The sequence below is a fragment of the Lentinula edodes genome, assembly GCF_021015755.1.
Source record: "Lentinula edodes strain Le(Bin) 0899 ss11 chromosome Unknown C8R40scaffold_1, whole genome shotgun sequence".
NCBI lineage: Eukaryota > Fungi > Basidiomycota > Agaricomycetes > Agaricales > Omphalotaceae > Lentinula > Lentinula edodes.
The window spans coordinates 1,276,925-1,301,225 of NW_025764307.1; the positions used below are offsets into that span (position 1 = coordinate 1,276,925).

General features: G+C 45.9%; 3 protein-coding genes and 1 non-coding gene across 4 annotated transcripts; 2 read left to right on the forward strand and 2 right to left on the reverse strand.

The window, feature by feature from the left end:
• Window positions 1-13,852: 13,852 nt before the first annotated feature.
• On the reverse strand, window positions 13,853-14,336 carry C8R40DRAFT_1065024 (uncharacterized protein; the record flags this gene model as incomplete). Its single annotated transcript, XM_046225603.1, has 4 exons — window positions 13,853-13,937; window positions 13,999-14,070; window positions 14,099-14,176; window positions 14,236-14,336. The coding sequence occupies 4 exons, from the start codon at window positions 14,334-14,336 to the stop codon at window positions 13,853-13,855; spliced, it is 336 nt and encodes a 111-aa protein (XP_046092425.1).
• A 565-nt stretch (window positions 14,337-14,901) lies between these two features.
• On the reverse strand, window positions 14,902-15,351 carry C8R40DRAFT_1065025 (uncharacterized protein; the record flags this gene model as incomplete). The annotated part of the gene is made up of 3 exons (XM_046225604.1): window positions 14,902-14,958; window positions 15,012-15,203; window positions 15,268-15,351. The coding sequence occupies 3 exons, from the start codon at window positions 15,349-15,351 to the stop codon at window positions 14,902-14,904; spliced, it is 333 nt and encodes a 110-aa protein (XP_046092426.1).
• A 1,128-nt stretch (window positions 15,352-16,479) lies between these two features.
• On the forward strand, window positions 16,480-17,480 carry C8R40DRAFT_1065026 (uncharacterized protein; the record flags this gene model as incomplete). The annotated part of the gene is made up of 2 exons (XM_046225605.1): window positions 16,480-16,560; window positions 16,965-17,480. 2 exons carry the CDS (start codon window positions 16,480-16,482, stop codon window positions 17,478-17,480), a joined length of 597 nt encoding a protein of 198 aa, XP_046092427.1.
• A 5,255-nt stretch (window positions 17,481-22,735) lies between these two features.
• C8R40DRAFT_t7 lies at window positions 22,736-22,809 on the forward strand. Its single transcript has one exon. It is a non-coding gene; the product is annotated as a tRNA-Ile (tRNA).
• The last annotated feature ends 1,492 nt before the right edge of the window (window positions 22,810-24,301 follow it).

A 24,301-nucleotide genomic window follows, 5' to 3' on the forward strand; every position in this document is an offset into this window, starting at 1 on the left:
GGATTATCCTCAGTGGGCAGATAAGAAGGTGCAAGTTTGCCATGTGTGACTTGTTCTCTGAGCCAGTAGAAAGTCCTATCGAGGTGCTTCATTCGTCCGTGATGTTCTGGATTTTTAGCAACTTGAATGGAGGATTGGTTGTCGACATGGATAATGGTAGGAGATGCGACTTTATAACCAAGCTCGGTGAGGAGAGAACGAATTGCCAACACTTCTTTGCCCACTGCATTAGATGCCACAAATTCGGCTTCTGTAGAGGATAGAGTAACCACAGGTTGTAGTTTACTACTCCAGCTGACAGCACCTGATCCAATCTTAATGATGTACCCAGTTGTTGACTTCCCATTATCCTTGTTACCACCCAAATCTGCATCACTAATAGCTGTGATCAAGTCTGGTGCAGTAGGATCTGGTCCCAGTTCCAACTCGTAGTCGATAGTTCCCTTCAAATAGCGTAGCAAGTGCTTTACAGCAAGCCAGTGTGCAGGTCCGGGATTAGAGTTGAATCGAGTTAGAACACCAGTGGCAAATGCGATGTCTGCACGAAGAATCATTGCCAGGAACAGTAGGGAGCCAACAGCTGACATGTAGGGGATGTTAATCATTGCTTCTTTATCCTCTGGTGTCTTTGGACTATCTTCTTTAGAGAGGCTGACAGTGGGGTTCAAGGGAGTCTTTACTGGTTTAGAGTCTTGCATACTGAACTCTTCCAGTTTCCGAATGATGTATTGCTTCGCATTGAGATACAACTTTCGATTAGAACGATCTCTCCTGATTCCTATGCCGAGCAAGCCTATGCTAGTTTTCACTCAGGGGAGGTGTGTTTAGCCAAAACTTGAGCCCAAGGGCCCCTAAATTGCGGATCATGAAGTGCTATAAGAAAGCTATGGATTGTTGTTGAGGGGTGGATGGTGGTGAAGAGAAATGTGAATGAGACGCGAGGTGAAAGGGAATAATACTATGAGGATGAGGATTGGTGTCTCCTGATGGCAGCTAGTTCAAGTTCAGCTCTAACTGCAGGATTATCTCTAATGTAGATCTTCCAAGCTGATGATGACCATCTACCTAGAGCCATGATGATCATCTCTTGAAGTCCGAGTCCTGCATAGAAAGTAGCGCCCCCAGCACGTCCAGAGTGGCCTCCAAACTCTTTACTAAGTACAGCAAAGAACATGGAGTCAAACCAGCCTCTGGTAGGGACATTACCATCTTCAAGAATGAACAAAGCAGGTCTAGCACCATGGAGTTTATCCCTAGCAGTAGCATATTCCTTCAGTAGAGTAACTGGATCAGCAACTTGTTGAGAACAGAACAAGATATCAGTTCCCTGATAGAATGGATCACCCTTATGATATGGTAAGTGGTAGCCAGCTCTCCCAGCCTCAAACTTGAGGGTGGAGCGCTTTATTACCTTCCTCCAATCTCGGAGTGACTTCTGATTAGGGAATGTGAGTTCACCAACTCTATGACATCCATAGAAGCAGCAGCTTATGAGGGTTGCAAACAGAAGATGATTGTAAGACTTGGTTTTAAGTTCAAGGAACTGTTGAAGGTGTGAAGTGCGGAGTGGTGGCTTCCTTTTGACAGGGTCAGCTCTGACCTTCTTGGAACCACGGATTGTAGCCTGTACAAGAGGATGGGAACGAGATTCATCAAAGTGGGGATAGACATCTTTCAGATAGTGCCTTGCACCAGTAAGATATTTTGGACCAGAAGCTTTGTGCCTTGATGTAAAGGCAATGTACCTGGATAGAGTGGATGGAGTAGGATCCAGAGGGAGGTTATGAGAGGTACAGAAGCGGACATAGTCCCTAGCACCAGTAGAGTAGTTGTTTTTAGTTGACTGTTCAATTGCATGAGATTGGAGAAACAGGACAAGATCATCTAATTTGTTCAAGTCCATAGGTGGGTGAACAGAGGGGCCATTCCGGCGGCTCTGCCCACCCAATGCCTCTAAAAGCACCCTCTCCATCGCGCCGGCAAGAGCTCTCTAGGAGGCTCAAATAAGCGGACGCGTTCTGAGGGGAATTGAAGCTTGTAATCATCAAGCAAAAGTCGGGACAACAAATCAGCTCTGATGTTAGATTTACCAGCAATATGGCGGACTCTGATATCTATCCCAGTCTTGAGAACAATGGCAGCAACAGCCAGGAGAATGGAGTTGTGAGAGGACTCTCTGGTGGAAAGTGAGTTGAGCACTTGAACTGAATCCAGACTATCAGAGTAGATGAGGACATGTTGAGGAGGAGAGGGCTTGGAAGCAATGTGATGAAACAGACAGAGGATGGAGAGGAGTTCTCTGAAGAAGATGTCTACAACTGGACTACCCTCAGTGGGATGAAGCTGATAACAGAAACCATTTCCTGCATAGACATAGGAAAGGCCAATGTTACTTGCATCAGTCCAGCCCACAAAGTCTGCTTCACTGTCATGCCATCTCTGAGCATCTACAAATCGGATTCCAATAGCAGTCTGTAGGAGATCTGAGAACCAAGTCAAATCCCTGTAAACTTCACCATTGATAGGAATAGCTCGGAACTGAAGAGTCTTTCCACTCATTTTCCTGTACATCTCTGTCAATGCAGGTCTAGCCCATGGGAGAACATTCAAGGACCAGTTCAGTGAACCAGCTAGGTGTTGCCAGTCTCTGAGAGCAGCCTGACGCTTTGGGGAGGAGAGGAATGAGGTGATGTCTGCTACAAGACCCTGGATAGACTCAGAAGAGAGTGAGATGGATCCCTTGACAATATCTACCCAGAATCCAATGATCTTCAGAGTGACTCCATGCTCCTGTTTCTTGTCTTCATAAGGACACAAGATCATGTCCCAGAATACAAGGAGTTGGACTTGTCTCTTAGGGCGGAGTTGATCATGGAACAGTAACAGATTCCTCTTAAAGTCCCAGCCATAGAAATCATCCATATAGACATGGAGACCAATGATCCCAAGCTTCTCAGAGCCAAACCAGCACATTAGAGATGAGAGGCTGCACCAGCAGCGGGGTGAAGTCCTGGTTCCAAACACCAAACGTCGGACTATGTGATATCTACCATCAACCTCCACAACTTGACACAACTGCCAGAGGGGATGACCAGGAAGGTTGAGGAAGGCTTTAGAGACATCACTTTTGAAGAGAATGAGTTCTTCATCAGGATGCTCTTTCAAGATATCATTAAGTACTTGACCAAAGGTGTGCATATCATCATACTTGACTTTTCCCTCTGCTTTAGGGATGTTGTCATTAAGGCCAGAGCCAGTATGGTCCATAACAACTCGAGGTTTTCCTTTCTGCCAGACCACAAACATGGGAGAAACTTTCATCCCAGGCAAGAGTACAAAATCTTCAGGTAGAGCTTCAGACCATCTCCCAGCTGCAACTTCCTGGTCTCTGTGAGCTCTCAGTGCAGCAAAGTCTTGAGGCTCAGAGACATAGTTATCCAGTTTCTGCTTAGACTCAACTTCCCACTCTGCCTCATAGAAAGGCCAGAATCCCTCTCTCAAGGAGCGCATCACAGAGGCTACAAAGGGCTGATTGGGATGGGAAGCAAGGAGATTTTCCAATCTATCAACATTGAAAGGAGTCTCAACTTTGATGTATGGAGCCATAGCTTTGAGAGTGGATTGAATCTGAGGATTGTTCAGGAGATGTTCAGGAGGTGAAGGAAGTGGAGGTGCAGTGTAGGTAGACTGTATACTGGGAGGGATGATTTCTGAAGAACTAGATGAAGTAGACCATAAATAACCACGCCTAAACCGGGGTATAGAGTTGCTAGAACCGGAGTTAGACTCTGGAGCAGCTCTCTTAGTACCAGCTAGTGATCTAGGCCCTGCTAGAGCGGTTTCTACCCTCTGATCTACTGTGCTTAAGCTTCTCATAGCAGGATTGGGAGTCAACTGCTTTGTGGGGCTCTCCACAGACACTACAGAAGCCATGCTTGCGGCGATTTGGACATGGGGAAGTGCATTTCCCTTCATTCCAAAGGATACAAGGAGTATCCTGGCGCTTTGAAGCAGAAGAAGTGCTAGGAGAGGAGCTGGGACGTTTTCTAGCACTGAGAAGTTCCTTAAGCAACAGGAGTCTGAAGTTTTCTGCATTTCCAAGGTCAAAGGGAGTATTAGAAGCTTTCTGGCGCGCCTCCCTGTCCACTCTAAAGGCAATAGAGGGATCTGATGGAGCAGCTCTGAAAAACTCCATAATAGATGCCTTGTATGCAGAAAGCTCACTCTGACGATGGGGATAGATCTTAAGCACTGGGGCAAGCCAGGCATCAAAAACTCGGAGCCACTGTGCTTCAGATGTGACAGGGAGAGAACGGATTGAGTGCTCCTTCTTGACCAGTTTGTACTCTGAGCCAAAGGTAGTGCTATCATCAAAGATACTAGTGTAACTAGTGATGGAAGCATGGATCTTTTCAAAGTCCACATACCTATCCTTGACAATGAGTTTGAGCAAGGACTGAGGTAGGGGATCAGTGAATGGCTGGGCAGAGAGCAAACTGACTGTGGTGTCAACATGACTGTCCACAGTGAAGAGCATCCGCAATTTCCAAGTCTCAGAAACAGTGGGAGAGAGGATATCTGAAGAAGTGAGGGCAGAAAGATGAGGAGCTGCCTCCAGAAGACTAGGAGGGAGTCCAGAGGATGTACCAGGAGAGGAGGAACTCTGAGTTTGACCAACAAGTTTGAGAAGAGCTTGTTGCAAAGAGTTGCTTCTGTCCTGATGAGCATCCTGTTCCATCTGATCTGCTTCAGCTTCAGCAGCAGCAAGCTGGAGTGCATTCTCAGCAAGCTCTCTCTCCATGAGGGCCCAAGCAGCCTCATTAACAGCTTTCTCAGGTGACACAAGTGGTCCATCACTAATTCTACTCTTAGAGGCAGCAGCAGCAGCAACCCTGGCAGCTTTAGCAACTGCAACTCTCTCCCTAGAGGCTCTGAGATGGTCCCTTTGGATCTCCTGAATTTGGCCAATGAAGTCTCTGACAACAGTGGGATCATCAGTGAGAGATCTAAGGGCTCTGAAAGCATCATTGGGAGAGAGGTCATTGTTCCTGTACTGCTCAACAACCTGTCCAAGGGCCTCAGCAGTGAGGCGGACCTGTTCCAGGGCATCTGGAGGCGTGGGAGCGGCGGAAATGCGATCCTGTAAAGGTATTTGATGGGATGAGTGATGGGAATGAGTAGAAAGTGCAATGGAAGCTTCTCTGTGCTCAGATCCTGTGACTTGGGGGGCAGTACCAGCTTCTGGGATGACTTGTAGGCGCTCCTGAAGGGTTCTAGGCCTGATCCGGACAGATCGGAGTTCAGGGGAGGGTCTAGAAGCGATGTAGGAGGTAGATTGAGCAGGCTGGGCACGACCTTTACCCTTATCAAGGGAGATCTGAGTGGAAGAAGTGGATGGAAGTGTTTGGGACCGCTGTAAGGGCTTATCAGAAGCGATCTGAGCCTTATCAAGGGCGATCTGAGGTGCTGAGGGCGAGATATCATAGCTAGCAAGAGGATCTGGTGATGTGGAGCGCTCTGGAGCCATGAAAAGATGATATTGAAGATGTGCTGTAAAGGAGCAAGGGAAAATGACAAGAAAAAAGCGCAGATCAAGCTAGATCTGCTCAGATAACAGTCAGTACCTAGTAGAATGAAAGATCAGAGCTGATCTGCGCACTGAGAGCCCTGATATCCGAAGATCTGACAATCTGGAGGTGATATGAAGCAGTAGATGTGGTCAGATCTGTATGGATGTGTTGTGAGCTCTGTACAGTGGAGAGATCAGTGATAGTGGCGGAGCCATACCAGAAATTCCTTTATCTGAGACTCTAGAGCGAAGCCTGTGGTCTGTACAGATGTAGGAGAGGCTGGTGGGGTGATGTTAGAGCTATCAGAGCTGTGGGGAGTGTGCAGATGTCCTACCCAAATCCGAAGATGGTGGGGGAAAGGAAGGAAGAAGGACAGAGTCAGATGACACTCCTGATCAAGCTAATCACAGGCCTCTGCTCGGAACTCCGGCACCTGTGATTGCCAGAAGTGCCCCATGACCTGCCTTGATCATCTGACAACAAGTTACCAAAACTTCGGAATTGCAAAGTCGAAGTTGGTGTGTAAAAGTACACACTGCCGGAGCAGTAGTGAAGATATTGACAAACGGGTTGCATAGCGTTGTTCCTGACGTGTTCCTGCTGTAGTCCACCAACGCACGCGTGTATATAGCGCGAGGACGACAAGCTATAAATAAAACAAACTCGAAGCTCCAGAATAAAAAGTTGAGCATTCTCAAGAAAAAGTGTTCATAGTGTGAGATCTGATCAAGATATGAACAAGGTGATTGTTGGAGGTGATTGGGGGAGTGGTAATCGAGATATTAGCAGGTGGTGGTGATGGTAGGACGAAGGGAACAACAGCAATTAGATGTATTCATGTGCACTATTGAAGTGATGAACACAAGATCTAATTGCTGTGGTGTATCTGTTGTTTGCAGAGGCCTCCAGAAACGCTCCCTACCCTTGGAATCCGCCTTCATGTCGAAAGGTGGTTTCGCCCAAGTCTCGGAGTTTTAGCTCCTTTGACAGTTCAATGACAAACTTATCAAGTACACCAGGATCTTTACAAGCAAGAGTGATATCATCAACCCATACTGGTACAATCACCTTGATATTGCCTCTTTGAAACAAGTAGACACAAGGATCAGACTCTAAGCGTTTAAAGCCAAGTTTGACTAGAACACTACAGAGTTTCTCACTCCAAAGACGGGGTGACTGCTTCAAACCATAAATGGACTTGTTTAGCCTGCAGACTTTTTCTGGTCCACCTTGCTTGAATCCCTCTGGCTGTTTCATATAGATGGTGGTGTCAATGTCCGAGTTAATGAATGCATGTGAGATGTCAACAGAGCGAAGCTCCATATCATCAATTGCTGCTAAAGCAAGGACAAGACGTAATGAGGACCAGCGCAGAGTGGAAGCATAGGTTTCTAGATAGTCAAAACCAGGTCTTTGGCTGAAACCCTGAGCACAGAGGCGGGCTTTAAATCGTTCAATAGAACCATCAGCATTGTGTTTAATCCGGAATACCCAAGTAGACCCAATTGCTTTCTCTCCTGGTGGGAGGTCAACGATATCCCAAGTGTTATTAGCAAGATGAGCAGAGATTTCATCATTCATAGCTTCCTCCCACTTGAATGCTTCTGAACTGTGCATTGCCTCTCTATAATTTCGAGGTTCCACTTGTTGGGTGGAGATTGACGCAAGTTCAGCATCCCCGTAGTAGTCGTCATTAGAATCATCAGAGTCATCGTTAGGAGCTGGTACACGGGAAGAGGATGGTTTTGTTTTCCACCATTCACCAGGAGGCTTACGGTTACGTGCTGGACGTCGTATAGCAATGGGCAGCTCATCAGATTCATCCTCAGTCACAGGAATATCCGGACCAGGTGTATGTTCGAGTCGAGGCGAGTTAGGCGCATTGCCCTTATCAACTTCGGAGTTGGATTCAGAGTCTGATTCAGATTCATCAATAGGGATTGGCAGAGTGAATAATTCATTGGGGGCACTCGAGGTCACTTTAAGAGGTTGCTGTTTCGGAGTAGTTTCAGGAGGAACATAGTCTTTACGAAGAGTTGGTTTATCTGGTGATTTGGATGCGTACATGTATCGTTCATCGAAGTCTGCACGTTCACTGATGATAACCTTCTTGGTGACAGGGTTCCAGAACTTCCATCCTTTAACTCCCTCAGGGTACCCAATGAACACACACTTTTCCATATGAGAACCAAGGTGTAGTCTCTTGTCCTTTTGAACATGCACATAGGCCATACATCCCCATACCCGAAGATTCTCCACATTAGGTTTCTTCTTGTAGAAGACTTCATACGGAGTCACATCTGGAACAGCTGATGTTGGGCAACGGTTCAACACATAAACAAGCGCAGCCAGGCATTCCACCCAGAATGTCTTTGGTAAACCTGATTCCAGCAGCATAGCAGTCAGTAGTTCCGCCAATGTCCTATTCAGCCTTTCAGCGACTCCATTTTGTTGAGGTCGATTTCTAGCTGTACGTTGTACTTCAATCCCTTCATCTTGTAAGAACTTTTCAAACTCCTTGGATATATACTCTCCACCTTTATCGTGTCTGAGTATCTTGACTTTTAATCCAGTAACCTTCTCAGCCCAGGCCTTGAACCGCTTGAATGCTGCAAATGCATCACTCTTTTTCTTCATCGGTATTACTGCTCTAAAGCGTGCCTTATCGCAGATGAACGGAATCCAATAGCGGTAGCCTTCATGTGAGATGATACCAGTGTCATGTACATCCGTAAAGACAAGTTCCAACACTTCAGAAGCGCGGGTCTCAGTACTGGGGAAGGGATTTGCATGCATCTTTCCCCCAAGACAAGGTTCACATACTGGGTCTGGTTTTGCACTAGACTCGAGTTTAAAGCCCTCAACCATCTTATTCTTAGACAGCTTGCTAACATCACCATAATTATAGTGAAAGAAGCGTCTATGCCAAAGCTCAAGATTCAGAGGCAGAGTTGTACCACCAATATGCGCACTTTCATCCTCTGTACCATTACTTATAGTAAGACCATTAAGATAACCAACTGATTTGTTATTGACTGAAGCAGTAAATAGAACAGAACCATTAAGAGTAAACTCCATAGTATCTCTGAGGATTTGTACAGTAAAACCTTTGTGCTTGGTGAGATATAGAACAGAGAGGAGATTGTTATTAAGTGAAGGTACATGTAAGACTCTAGAAAATAACACTTGTCTGGCTTCTTTGCCATCAACAATAGGAGTGAAAAGCACCTTGCCCATTCCTTCAGAATACACAACAGTATGATCTGCAAGTCGAATTGGAACTCTATGTGGAGTATAGTTTCGAATCCAGTTTCTGTGTGGAGTCATATGAGAAGTGGCGCCTGTGTCTGTATTCCATTCCATAGTATCAGCAAATGATGAAGCAGAAAGTACATTAGAAAGAGAACTTGCAGTAGCTGAACCAGCACTTTCAGTCACCCCATCATCATCTACCTCTGTCACTTTAGCTTTATTGGCTTGAATGCCTTTCCTTTTGTTGTGGGGGTTAATGGGACAGTCCTCTTGCCAGTGGACCGCCTTTTTACCACACCACTTACAGTAGTCCTTAGGTTCCCCAGTCCTAACAGGAGCTCTGTAGTTATTCTTCTTCTTGTTAGAAGAGGATGCAGCCTGTGCAGCTCGATTCACAGACTGCTGCTCAGCGTGCTCTTGATTCTGCTGTTCTGCTAGGAATGCTGCAAGGATTTTCTCTTTATCGAGGTTGTCCTGCATAAGCAAGTTTGAGGATAGATGCCTATATTCCTCTGGTAGAGCACGGATGAGAGCCATCGATTGTAATTCGGAGTCCAAGGAATCGAGTGTGAATCCGAGGGCAGGAAGTCCATTTGACTGGACAGCAATAGGAGCAACAGGAGGGCGCAGATTCTGAATATCAGCCATTGCAGCTTCAACTCTAGCAGCCATATCCATTAGAGATTCATCAGCAGACTTTGTGATGGTGAAGAGCGCATTATAGGCATTAAACCTAGCACCAGGCTTCTTGGACACATGTTGCTTCTCCAGGATAGACCACATACGAATAGGATCCTCTTGATGAGCCTTTATTGGAACTTGTTGAGCAGGACTGACAGCAAGATAAATCAAGCCAGCAGCCTTTTCAGCTTTAAGTTCCCATTTCTCCAGTTTCTCTGTATCAGAGGCTGGGGGTTGTTTCTCCTTTCCACTGACTAGTCTCCATAACCCATGAGACATCAGAGATGCTTTCATGTTCCCCTGCCAGTCATTGTAGTTGTCCTTGGTGAGGACTTTAAATGATGGAGTGGTTGAGATGGTTGTAGAAGACATTGTTAACAGTAGTCAAGATAGACAAAAGGTAGTTGGAAAGACCACAACAGTAGGAGTACTGATGGGAGCGCACAAGTAAAGAACAAGCAAGGACAACAACAGATCAATGCACAGTTTAGAGCACGGGGCCCATAACCTGTTGAAGGAGACTGCACTTGTTGAAGTTGAAACACACTGGAGCGCCCTTCAGCTAACCCAAACAGTATGCCACCCAGCTCAGTGCAGAGAATGTCAATGCCTTAATACAAGCTCAGTAGGTTGTGCTACAGAGTCTTGTAGTTGCTCAGTACTCCAATAAACACAGTAACAATGACCAGAGTCAATATAGTATGAGTATTGATTTGTATCTTTCAACTATAGTAGGAATACAGGTTTGTTTGGTCTTGTATGTACTAGAAACGCATGAGGCGTGATAATAGGTGTCCACAATTGTGCGCACCTATGAAAACTAACTAACTACAGTAACACTAAAGAAATAGCTAAGTTATGAGTTGTAAAACTAAGTAATGATGTCTGTAAGTACTTTATACACTAAGTAAGTCACTACAGTGATAACTAGGAGTGATGAAGCGCTGTGTAATGTATGTAGAAAGTGTTCTATCACTACAGTATGCTCAACAGCTTATTCAGCTAGGACTCAGAATTTCCTCAGATTTATCCATCATGCTTGTCTAATTCTTCATCACCCTCAGTCTCCTTGGCTCTCCACTACTTCCATATCTAACAAGCTGCTCTATGTTGATTCAGGATATATCCAGCCCTATCTGTCTATCCTTCTCTCTCAGCCTTCTCCTTGGCTTCCTGCTGCTATCCTTCAACTCCTCTGTCAAGTGGATTATCCATAATCCAGCTCCTGATGTATTCAACCATTGGCTTCTCAGCTGATTTCAGGATTAGTTCCTGATCTTGTTCACCTTCTTCAGGAGGCTTTTCAAGAGCTTTTTCTGCTCAACTTGGATCTCCTTCACATTTTAACACCAATCCTTCACTTCAGCTCATTGTCTATATAGCTACAGTGAAGCTCAAACTTCTGCTATAGATTTTCTCTTGCCAATTGTGGCCTGGTCATCTTTCTCACCAGTGGTGGTCTGGACCCTTGAACTTTCACTTGTCAGTGATTGTTTAGTCCTCTGCATTTTCTTCAGATATTGGATCCAATCCATTTCCTGAAGCAGTTTGTAATCAAAAGGAAGAGCTACTGCCCATTTGTCTCAGGATATTGGGCACCAAATCTGAGCTATTTATTTAGCTTCCAATGTTCACTTCAGTGAATCTCTCACTTCAGTGAATCTTTCACTTCAGTCAATCACCTCACTTCAAGTTTGCCTCTTTAAAAGGCTTTGGAGTTTTGGACCCAGAATCCTCTCCTCATCTACAAACTATCCTTTCCTTAGCCACACAAGTTTGACACTTGGGCTTATCCATTTCCTTCAGGCTTTGTTTCTGTACAAGGAGTCAACTACACATTAAACCTTCAATCTCTATCCCTCAGTTTTATACTGCACAGGGATCTCATTTCTTCATCTTATGATGATCAGCAATTGGTTTATATCCTTCAGGCTTCAATATGCTCCTGGACAAGGATCCCAACCAATCCTTTAAACCATTAATATTCTGCCATCTCCTGGTTTACATCCTTTAGGACCTGCCCTAAACAAGGATTCCAACCTAGCACTTTTGTCCATTCTGTTCCAGTTTCTCAGCTATCATCCAATATTTGTATAGCTTCAGTCAACTTGGAACAAGGACTGCAACCAATCATCACTATCCTTTCAATCCCTTATGGTCAGATGCTCCACATAGTGGTCTCACAGAAATTTAATCTGCTAAGTGTCATTTTCATGATTTCTTTATTTTTTAAATCACTTACTGCTATGAAAATTCAGACTATTTTCTCACTCTCAGCTATTGTTCAAGACATTCCATTCCTGTAAATCCTTCAAGCCTTGCTTGTACAAGGATCCTCTTTCTGGTCCCTATCTTCCTGGTCCCTATCCTTCAGGCCCTGCCTGTACAAGGATTTCACTCAGTCACACTTTGGCTTCACTTTCAAATCCTCCATCTAATCTTGGGTTCAGATCCCTTGGGTTCTGCCTATACAAGGATCTTCACCTTGGAATTATATTCTCCAGGTCCCACCTGTACAAGAATCTTCAGCTCTAGGCCTTAGGTTCACATCCTTTAGGCTTTCTTTGCCTATACAAGGATCTTCACCTTTAGTTTCAAATCTCCTTTTCACTGCTGGTTCCCATCCTCCTGGCTTCAATTTATAGCTATCAGGTCCCACATGTGCAGGTCACATCCTTTAGGTTTTACCTATACAAGGATCTTCACTATCTAGTCTCTATGGTTCATATCATCAAAATTGAGCTCACCTCTCCAAATATTGTTACCATTTGGCTTACAGGTGTACAGCTCTCAAATCTACATCTTTAGCTCCATCTATACAGGGAGTTCTATCCAGTTTTGCCTTAGGATTTATTCCCCAGGTCCCACCTATGCAAGAATCTATATCTGGCTACATCCTTTAGGTCCCACCTATACAAGGATTTTCACTGGAGTTTTCTATGCTCTGCACCATCTCTCAGATTCATATCCTTAGGCCCTGCCTATACAGGAATTTTCATCTGACTCACCAAATCTGTCTTCCAAGTTTGGATCACTTTTGAGTTACATCCTATAGATTCAGGTCTTCACAAGGGTTCAGCTCAACAATTATTTGGACTTTATCCACTTTTCATCCTTCAGTGTTTTAACACTGTACAGGGATGTCAGCTTTAGGGTGAATTAGGAATTTTCTGAACAAGTAGTGACACCTCTCTCAAGTTTGAGATTGGTTTAATGCTTACTTTGGAAATATTCCTGAAACACTTAACACTTTATTCCCAGTGGTCTTCTGGATACAGGTCATCCATTTCCCTCTCTAACTCTCTCCAATAATCATCCATTCATCTCATGCCTCATTCACATTTTTCACACCACCAGCCACCCCTCAACAACATCTCATAGGTCTTATAGCCCTGCATGATGCATTCAATTTAATGGGGCTTTGGCCCAGTTTATGGCTAAACACTTCCCTATGAGTGAAAATAGGCATAGGTCGACATGAAGGCGGATTCCAAGGGTAGGGAGCGTTTCTGGAGGCCTCTGCAAACCAACAGATCCCCACCAGCAACTGAATCTTTCATTCAGTACCTTGGAAGTGTACAGGAGGCCTCCTCCTCACTTCTGACAGGTACATAAATATTCAGTTGCTTCCTCTCACTAAAAACTCTACAGATATTCCTCACTTCTGAAAATGTGTACAGGTTTCTCCACAACCTCACTTTTCAGCTGTGTACAGATTTATCTCTCTCTCTCCAGGTTTTACCTCACTTCTGTACAGGGTCTCACCCTCAGATGTGTACAGGTTCCACCTGATTTTTTACAGAAGTGTACAGGCTGTGTTCCTCACCTCTTCAGTTGTGTACAGGTGTTTCCACCTCACTTCTTCAGTTGTGTACAGGCCAGACCTCACTTCTCAACATGTGTACAGGTCACACCTCACTTCTGTCCTCAGATGTGTACAGGTAGCACCTCACATGGGGCCAGTTGGATCAGGTGATGTGTTGATCATGTGTTCTGTTTCAGTCAGGTGCCAGAGTTTCTGAGCAGAGGCCTGTGTGAAAAAGGTCAGAATCATGTGATCCCATCAGCTCTTCCTTTCTCTCTTACCACCACCATCTCCTGCCACTTTGGTGATTTGGGTGAGAACACTGGCTTTCTTCCACAGCTCTGATAGCTTCAACATCATCCTCCAGGTCCTCCTTTCATCTGTACAGGCCTAGCCTCAGATTCAAGGACCTGCCATAGCTCTGACAGCTTCAACATCATTTTTCCTTGTCTTTTGTGTATAGATTAGAGGTCTGGGTTCTCAGTGTGTCTATGATATCTTTTATGGGTGTTTTACATGGTTTTCAACTGATGTTTGGGCAGATCTAGGTTGATCTGGTCATTTTTTGGTCACCCTCCCTCCTCTCCCACATCACATCTTTACTTTCAACCATTTCACCCCACTCTAACCTTGTTATTATATTTTTCACTTAGACTTCTTTTTTCATTTATGTTATTTACCATACCATACCCTTCCTGTAGGGCCCTGCATGATGCATTCAATTTAATGGGGCTTTGGCCCAGTTTATGGCTAAACACCTCCCTATGAGTGAAAATAGGCATAGGCTTACTGGATAAGCGCAACGAGAGAATCATTTCCGGGGAGCTCTTTTTCGACGTAGTTCGTTGTGATTTCGGGAGAGTGGAGCCTGTCAATAGAAGGTCTTCAATTAGAGGCCACAACAACACGCCTGCACGTTGAACAAACCTCTCCTGTACCACATCGGCATTGAGATTGACTGCCGGCAGCTTGATGTACTTGGTAGTACCATCAGTGTTGAAGCTAAAGTGGAACTTCCAGTCGGTCATCCTGATTCGAAGGTTTGGTATGATGAGATATTAAGGAAGAGGTGTTCTTTTCAGCAAGATCTTCATATTTATTAGATGGAGAGAACCAAAACAAAGGCAGCTTTGTGACAACAATAGACATTGGACCATGGCCACTTCAGGTTCTACAGGATCCCATGCACAAAGGAGACCTTAGGCAGACGGAAGAGTGGAACGCGTTTCGTATCGTGAACGTGACGTGACTAGACCTAAACTGTCCCATGGTGAAAACCGAGGTTAACGGCAAGTTTGGCGACTGCGGTGAATGCTGACGAGACACTGAGCACAATGAGCTCTATTCAATCTCGCTACGTGTCGGTAGAAGTGAGAATCACGTAATTGACAAATAATATCAAATGAGCGCGTAGGCACTAATAGTCCGTATACGTAGTGAGAGATTGATTCTTATGGCAGGATCTGATATTACTGCGAAGAGTGGATTATGATGATACAAGCGGAAATATTCATGCCTGAGGCAAGGATATATAGGGCAAGTGGCAAGTAAAAACATAAACAGGTTCTGACAATTTGATAATATAACTATGATTTAGTAGCGCCAGACCTTTCGTTGTCTTTGTGGAGGTTTGTCGCGGTTATTGGCATCCTAAAACTAGAAAATTTGAAGATGTCACGACAGTTGAGAGAATTATGACATACTGTGAGGTTGGCTCTCTTTTTCTCCTGATCGTGAGCATTTCGCAGCAATAACATGCGATTTTCCGCCTGCAAATTCGCAATCATCTGTTCCTTCTGATGTATCTCTCTCCGAAGTCGTTGGATGTGGAAACGAGCCAGCTCTAACCATTGCTCTTGCAATTTGATGACAGTAGGTGGCATGGAAAGTGGCTCCTAGATGTTGGGAATGAGCATCATATATTAATGATCTTATATAAGTACGAGACGAATTATTCACCTCCTCGCTGCGGCCATTATGAAGTTCGATGATCTCCTCCCACCCAGGTGCTTCCCGTGCCTCTCTGGTGGTATATTTATCCATTCAGAGCGACGAGGGCCTCGTTATCGAAGATGGCGGCTGAGAAGATAATAGAATGGGTGGGTTTAGACGACAAAGTTGCTTGTGATGGCTCGGAAGAAGGGGTAACTGATGGTTAGTGGCTCGAGTCATGCGGGCTTTATACCGTCCCTACGACAAGGTTTCCTTTGTGTTGAGTCCCTTCATGATCATCCTTCGAAAATGGGAGAGAAAGACCTGTGAATCAATGTGTTTGATCTTATTTTGCCGTAGCGGCTCATGAGGCGTCACAAAATTTCCCACATTGGATTTTGACAAACGCCGAATACCTCCAGCCCGTTATCTCATGACAAAGACGCTGTGAAGTAGCGCATTACTTCTTCCCGTATCGAACGATACCAGGACGCGAACCAGTGGGAGCAGTTTGCTGAAAAGCACAAAAAGGATCGGTAGGAGAGATGAAACGGGGTATGCAAGTTGACGTGGTCGAATGTAGGCAGAAGGAAATGAAAATTCGGATTGCGAAATGAGACCGAACATGGAAGTCCCAGAAAGCGGAATCAGAACAAGCTTGGAACAAAGAAAATCTGCAGATGGTGTTGTAGGGTCGAGAATCCGGTCGTGAATAACAGGACTGCAAACCCAGACGGAACGAACAGTCCTCGTAAGGGCAACAATCTTACCGCAGACAGAAAAAGCACTAAAAGATCAGCATAGAGAACTGACAATCCATATTCCATCTTCGCCTCATATCCCTCTCAAACCGAAAATAGCCACCAGTTTGGCTGGTTCAACCTAACTGAGAGTGTTTTATTGTCCTACATCTTCTCTGGTAAGTTGATTTTTCCATCTGAATCCTTCGTTTTATTGCTCTCTTACACCTAGGTATGTACAGGGATCGAATTTCTCCCCTTACTTCGGGAATTGGCCATTAGTGATTGTGTCATTGGCGAGAGAAAATGTGTAGTTCGCGAGAGAAACTGCCATAGTTTGTGAAGAAAATGAGACTCCCAATGATCGTAACGACCGGGGTACATCTTTTATATTGCATCTGATCGCTCAATCAAAGTCTTCAACAGGTATAAGAACCGCCGCAGTGTGGTACAATACTCATATCTCCCTACACACACGCCAGTCCGTGGTCAAAAACAGATGCCTCATCCGACAATCGTTTTATTAACCGAAGACGCGGCGGAGGTGCCAGACCGGAGACGGACATTCGTCAGGCAGCAGGTACGTCGAGACAATGAAAGACGCGAGTGTTCTGCTCGATCTCCTATCCGCCGAGGGGTCCCACAATATAGAGCCCACCAAAGCCGCTGCCGGTCGTCAAGCCTTCTATCCTGATGCCAGTATCCTTTGAAACCGTTGCTCCTGTACCGATACATTTTCCAGTACCTACCCACCCTAACACTGATCGCTGGTGTAAAACAAATGAAACTGGCGAGCTTATGTGTGCCACATCGACAGTACCTCTTGTGACATCCACTCTCACCACATCCCTCTCCACTCGAACTGTCTTTGCCACTCCTGTATCTCGCCTGCTCCCCAGATTTCGCATACGGACGCATCAGGCGCCAACTCTCCTGAATTAGAAGATTGTAGTTACGATTGATCGATGGGACTCCACTTCTCAGTATCCAGAAGGACACTTCGTGAGGGCCCTAGGTCAAGTAGAGAGTAAAGAGGCTGAGCAGGAAAGTCTGCTTTTGGAGTTTGAGGTGCCATATAGACCGTTTGGGATAGCGATCTTGGATTGCTTGCCACCGGAAGGAGAGCAGTGGGTTGTTCCTCCTAAAGGAGACTTCGACCTCCAGAACATTTGGAGAGATCACGATGGTTTAAGAGACGTGATCGTTTGCAGCGTTGATCCGTCTACTTCCCCTCCTCCAATCACTCAAAGTAGAAATGTCCATTCTGACTCGGCGCCAGAGTCGGAGTCTTTACAGTCTCCCTCATCAACCCCTGTAACCTCAGCAGCCTCTGTAATACCCACTAAATATCCATTCAACCTCATCATAACAACTGCCACCATCCCACTGTCATGCCCTGTCCCTAAAAAGCTCCCCTTGTTACCTCCTAGACATCCCAGAACCGCGTACCAGCTCCTTCCCACCTCCCAAATAACCTCCCATCCCATGACGGAACCCTAGCCAACCTTCCGACCAATGCTAACCTCCATCTGAAGCGACAGCTCCGCGACTCGTGTATGCCGCCGGACAATCCCTTATCAATTTAGCCTCATGGGTTCCGCACTTCACACCATCCCCATTGAATGCTCGTTTACTATAATGGTTCCTTGTCAACTCCTTTCGCCTATATAAGCACCATCGTAGCATAAACGTCCCTAGCTTGGTATATTTTGAACACACACCCTTTTGCATAGGTCCAGTCCCTGTCCCTTTGTACCTGCTAACCATACGGATTTCTCTTTACTCTCTGTTTCATTACCTCTGTTTCTCTCAACTCTTGTCTATCGTCTCTGTGATCGTCTATACGACCCAATACACGCTTTTACTTTACGTCTAAGCAATCCGAGTGAGTTCCCGAGCTCCCTCGAACAATACTAAAGCTCCCCAACGCCTACCGCCTTGGTGAGCTAACCTCCCCAAACCTCCTTGAGCTCCCTAGCTATTCTATAGGCTTCAGGACCTCAATCTAGGTAACGTCGAAGCTACCCCTCACGTCGGACTACGTACTGCTTCTCTGTTACCACCTCCCACACTCGAGGACGTCCATCCTCAAGCCTAGCCCCCAGGGACCTACCCTCCCTGGCACATCCCTTCTCGGGAGCTTACCACCTCGAGACCCATCTATACATATGACCTACTTGATCCTATATTGACGTTCTAGCGAGTACAACTCCTACTACGCAATATAGTACGGTCCCGCACTCTTCCTTAACCTCCCTGTGCCTTAGGGACCTCCCTGGACCTCCTAGGAATCCCTCAAGGGTCACCATCCTGTCGTTCAAGCCACTACTAGGTCATTCCCATCCTCGGTCGCGGTTCCCGTAGCCCCCTTCGAGCTCCAGCCTGCTCCTAGCACGCTACAACATAAACCTCCACATACCAAAACCTACCCTAAGACCTATTTTGACCCAGGTCTTACACCCACCTGCACTCCTGCTATATTTTCAACAATACCGCCGCTCCCGTCGCAGCCCTTGTCCCAACGCGGGGATACTCCGCTCGTCCGGTCTCCATCACCTCCCAGCTTTGTTATCGAACAAGTAGATTGGAGTGGAGGGAATAAAGTTGCAGATATTGAGAGCGGTTAAGGGCTGGATGGAAGATGAGCGTAGATGGATGGGGAATATGGGTAAAGGGCCAACCAAGCTGAGCAAAATCATCGTGTTCTGCAATCAATCCGAAGAAGGAAAATCCAATAAGGCTGATAAAAAAGGTTCTGAACAAAGGCACGGATTGACTAAGCATCTAGAAGGATTTTTGAGAGGGAGGTCAAAGTCAAGGTATTCAACCGACAGCAGTTCTACCGCCGAAGGACAGTCCTCGACGTCCACTTTACGACGTCTGCAGCATCTCGTCATCTCTCCGTTAGCATTACCTTCATCTCAGCAGTGACTTTTCACTAGGGCTCAGCATCCAGCTCAGGAGTCAGAGTCTCATTCTGACTGTAAAGTTACTCAAATGCCTAATTCCAGTTGGTTGATCGACATATCAAGGCTTTCTTTTCTGCACATGTGTTGAAGGAGATTGCACTTGTTGAAGTTGAAACACACTGGAGCGCCCTTCAGCTAACCCAAGCAGTATGCCACCCAGCTCAGTACACAGATTGTCTATGCCTTAATACAAGACTAGTAGGTTGGACTACAAGCCTTATAGTTGCTCAGTACTCCAATAAACACAGTAACAATGACCAGAGTCAATATAGTATGAGTATTGATTTGTATCTTTCAACTATAGTAGGAATACAGGTTTGTTTGGTCTTGTATATACTAGAAACGCATGAGGCGTGATAATGGGTGTCCACAATTGTGCGCACCTATGAAAACTAACTAACTACAGTAACACTAAAGAAATAGCTAAGTTATGAGTTGTAAAACTAAGTAATGATGTCTGTAAGTACTTTGTACACTAAGTAAGTAACTACAGTGATAACTAGGAGTGATGAAGCGCTGTGTAATGTATGTAGAAAGTGTTCTATCACTACAGTATGCTCAACAACATGCGCGTTATGGACGAAGTTTGGATGATATCGCTGCAGTCATTAGAGGCGTAATCACTGAAGTCATGAGCAGAGATGACACTGAGGATAAGAAGGCAAACAAGTACCGAATCACTAAGGTTCCCTGGCGCTCGCGTGAACTAGCGCAATTTTATGTGAGACCTAAGCATGTACATAGACTATTGACCGACACAAGATAGTCAATAAGACATATCGTATCGCACTAGCGGACCCCTGTGGGGCATGATGAACCTTGCTTGACTTATGTTTTTTTGAGTGAAAAGAATTACATAAGTTCCAAGTAAGAAGAGTATAAGTTAACAAGTACGACAAGTAAAAGAATCAAAAAATAGTGCCACATATTATTAAATAGGGAAGAAGTGAAGGAGGTGGACATGCAGGTGCAGAAGGTGAACACACTTGAAGTGAACATGTAAAAAAAAAAAAGAAAAAAAAGGCGCTTAACATGTGAAAAAAATGCACGGGCGCTTGGCAAAGACGGGGTGGCAAAGGACCTAGCAAGCAAGGTGATACTTACAGCAAATTGCAAAACTGGAGGCGGGTCGGAAAAAAAGCTGAACTGATGGCCAGCTGATGGCTGACAGCGGCAGACCTGCCAGCTCCAAGTTCTGCCCGCCTTGATCATCGTACTTACAAGCAATGGAGGAGGGATGACTGGAAGAGTGGGGCACATTGCGTAGATTGTGTACCTATGACGATTGATACAAATTTAACATAAGGTAGCAATTTATCTATAGAATGAATGGAAGGCAGAGAGACTGACTGCTATCTCAACTCTGTTCATAGAGCCAGGATTCTTCGGACCACATTATGCATGCGCTGAATTGTTCGTATTCCCATTCCTGCTTGTCTAGCGAGATCTTACTGGCTGATACCATGGCAGCAAATGCTGACAACAAGGCCTTCTCGGGATGGACGTACCAATACTTATTTGAGCACATTGTGGAGTCTTTTCACAGTCGAAACATTGTGTATTACTAGTAGTGTGTATTGTACAGCTCGCGGTGGCAATGACCTTGCCGCATCCCCGGCTAAGGTTAGCCATCAGTTTTGCGAATATTTGGACCCGCCTCCAGTTTTGCAATTTGCTGTAGCATCGACTACTCATTTCTTTAACCTTTGTTGAGCATACTGTAGTGATAGAACACTTTCTACATACATTACACAGTGCCTCATCACTCCTAGTTATCACTGTAGTGACTTACTTAGTGTATAAAGTACTTACAGACATCATTACTTAGTTTTACAACTCATAACTTAGCTATTTCTTTAGTGTTACTGTAGTTAGTTAGTTTTCATAGGTGCGCACAATTGTGGACACCCATTATCACGCCTCATGCGTTTCTAGTACATACAAGACCAAACAAACCTGTATTCCTACTATAGTTGAAAGATACAAATCAATCCTCACTCTATATTGACTTTTGTCATATCTACAGTGTTCATTGGAGTACTGAGCAACTATAAGGCTTGTAGTCCAACCTACTAGTCTTGTATTAAGGCATAGACAATCTGTGTACTGAGCTGGGTGGCATACTGCTTGGGTTAGCTGAAGGGCGCTCCAGTGTGTTTCAACTTCAACAAGTGCAATCTCCTTCAACAGGAACTGGACGTCACAGTGTAGCAGTGCCTTCGAGCTTCTGAAGACAGCCTTCTCCGAAGCCCCAGTCTTGGGACATTACCATCCGGACCTCCCGGTAGTCCTCGAATGTGATGCTTCCAACTTGGCTATAGCAGGGATCCTATCACAACTGGATCCTGAGACAGGGGAGATACTGTTAAAGTCATGAATCCTAACAGATACACCCCATTGCCTTCCATGCGCGATCAATGATCTCGGCGGAGCTGAACTACGACATCTACGATAAGGAGCTCCTAGCTATCGTGGATTGCTTCAAACAATGGAGGGTGTACTGTGAAGGATCCCGACACCAGATCCAAGTATACTCGGACCATAACAACCTCCAGTACTTCTGAGAACCACTACGAAGCAACTGACAGCTCGACAAGCCCGGTGGGCAGAACTCCTTTCAGGTTACGATTTTGTCATCAACTATCGACCAGGAAGGTTGGGGGCCAAACTGGACGCGCTCACACGAAGATCAGACATGTACCCAAAGAAGGGAGCTCCACGGGATCAGGTCTTAGCGGGAAGGGAAAGAGTACTCATACCTCCAGAACGTCTCAACGCAACGATCCTCATGAATGAGGACTTGCTAGTAAATCGAGTAAGGGAAGCTCCAAAGGACACGACTATGATCGAAGCCCTGAAGAGGATTGCATGCAACGAGGAGGAATCTCTCGTCTGGGAGGATGGGATGATAAAGAGGGGAGGTCGTATATATGTCCCAGACGTTGGAACCTTACGAAGGGAGGTCCTACAGTCGTACCACGACCATAAGTTGAGGGGACACCCGGGGGAGAAACGCACCAAGAAGCTAGTAAACCAGCTATTCTTCTGGAAAGGGCTGTCCAAAGACGTGAACTACTATGTACGGAGCTGCCACCCGTGTCTGAGAGCCAAAGCCAGCCGCTCCAAACCTTACGGGAACCTCCGTTAATGGCCTTGGTCTTCAATCTCCCTAGACCACATCACCCAGCTTCCAGTCACGGCAGGTCCAGAGAAATACGACGCCATTCTCATAGTAGTCTGCCGACTCACCAAACAGGCCATATACATTCCTTGTCATATGACGGACAATGCGGAGGACTTTGCCAACCTATTCATAACACACGTCTTCTCAAAACATGGGATGCCCTCCGACATAACTTCAGACCGGGGCTCCCTATTCGTGTCTCAATTCTGGAGAGAGCTTTGTAGAGTATTAGGAATCGAATCCCGCCTATCTACGGCGTACCACCCCCAGACAGATGGACAGACGGAACGGGTAAACCAATCTGTGGAGGCATACCTTCGAATCTACTGCTCCTACGACCAGGACGACTGGGACCTCCTACTCCCTATAGCCGAGTTTGTATACAACAACACCCCTAACACAACGACGAGTGTCTCGCTGTTCTTTGCCAACAAGGGATACCTGTTAGGATTGATGACTAATTCCAATCCTGACACCCTGATGAGGGGCAAATGCTGATTATACATATCCATATCATCCAAGGCAGAAGACAGTGTAAGACCTAAAAGTGTTGATTGGACTGTCAGTGTCACCATATGCATAAGCCTCATTAGTTGAACCATGGTCGGATAGCTCAGTTGGTTAGAGCATCTGGAATATAACCAGAAGGTCCTGGGTTCAATCCCCAGTCTGGTCACTTTGTTTTCAGTCATGACTTTAACAATACCACCCAAGATTGTCTATCACACTGGAACAGGTGCAAGGAGCAGAGGTCAACGAATATGCCTCGAACCTAAAAGAACTACATACCTATCTCCAGGAGTGCATTTGAGCAGCAAACGAAGTCTACGCAAAGTATGTGAACCAAAAACGCCAGGACGCCCCGGACTGGAAGGAGGGTGACCACGTCTGGTTGAACATGGAAAACGTCAGAACTAGACGACCTATGAAGAAGCTGGATCACAAGTGGACAGGCCCCTACTCGATCTTATCAAAGGTAGGAAGTCATGCCTACCAACTGGACCTCCTTGGGGACCTCCACAAGATTCACAATGTGTTCCATGTCGACAGACTAAAACCTCACTTCCACAATAAATTCAAACGACAGACCTCCCCACCTCCCCCGATCTTCGTAAAAGGGAAGACAGAACACTTTGTAGAAGACATCCTTGACTCCAAACCCAAGAAGGGACGGCCGGAGGAAGTGGAATACCTCGTAAAATGGGACGGGTATAATGACGAGTTCAACTCCTGGGTAGGATGGGAAGGTATGGTGGGCTCGATCGAGCTCCTACGTAGCTGGCACAAACACCACCCGAGGAAACGCCAGCCATCGCGTCTGCAATGGGCTTCGTTGGAGCGGGAAGCACGGGAAGATGAGGAGGAGGACCGGGAAGGTAGGAGGGAGTAGAGGGGTTGAACGAGGACAATGAAGACACGACGAGGACGACAACCCCATGTTCACAACTAACTAACAACAACTTGCATCGGAGGGCTCACGAGACCTGAATGCACGACAATTTCACACAAGTACCAAGGACATTTCCATTAGTTAACAAAAAGAAAAACAAAAAAGAAAGCAGACAAGCGTAACATATAAGGAAAAATACAAAAAGGAGGCAGGGCGACAAGAAGACTACACGAGGAACGGGAAGGCGCTATCACGGTTCCTCCTTAATGATACCCTGAACCGCCACCAAATCAACAACTTCCCTCGGCACAGAAACGCGACCCATACGAGACTCCTCCATCTCGTACAGGTCATCATTGTCGCCAGTAAGGTCGATGGCTAGATTGGCGACGGATCCGAAAAGAGGGGACAGAGTGGGGGAAGGAGGAGGAGGGGAAGGAGAGGTCGGAGACTCCTGCTCAGGCAAGAACAGAGGGGGCACCTCAGGAAACTGCTCAACAGTTACTTCAGCCAATGACTCAGTACCGGGCTCCACTGACGACATGGGAACTTGGGTATCCGTGCCAGACAGGGGAACATCCATGATGTGATGAATGTAGCGTAACATCAACTGCTCCCAATCCGCAGTCAGCTGGTCGACACTGGGAAGGGCAGGAACGATATCATCCCACCTCCCAACGCCGTCGCTATGAGGAAGAGCTGTGGACAGCGCCAACATTCATCTGTGAAGAGGAGGTTCAAGGGAGTTATCAGGGGGAGAAGCAAAACCCGCATGCTG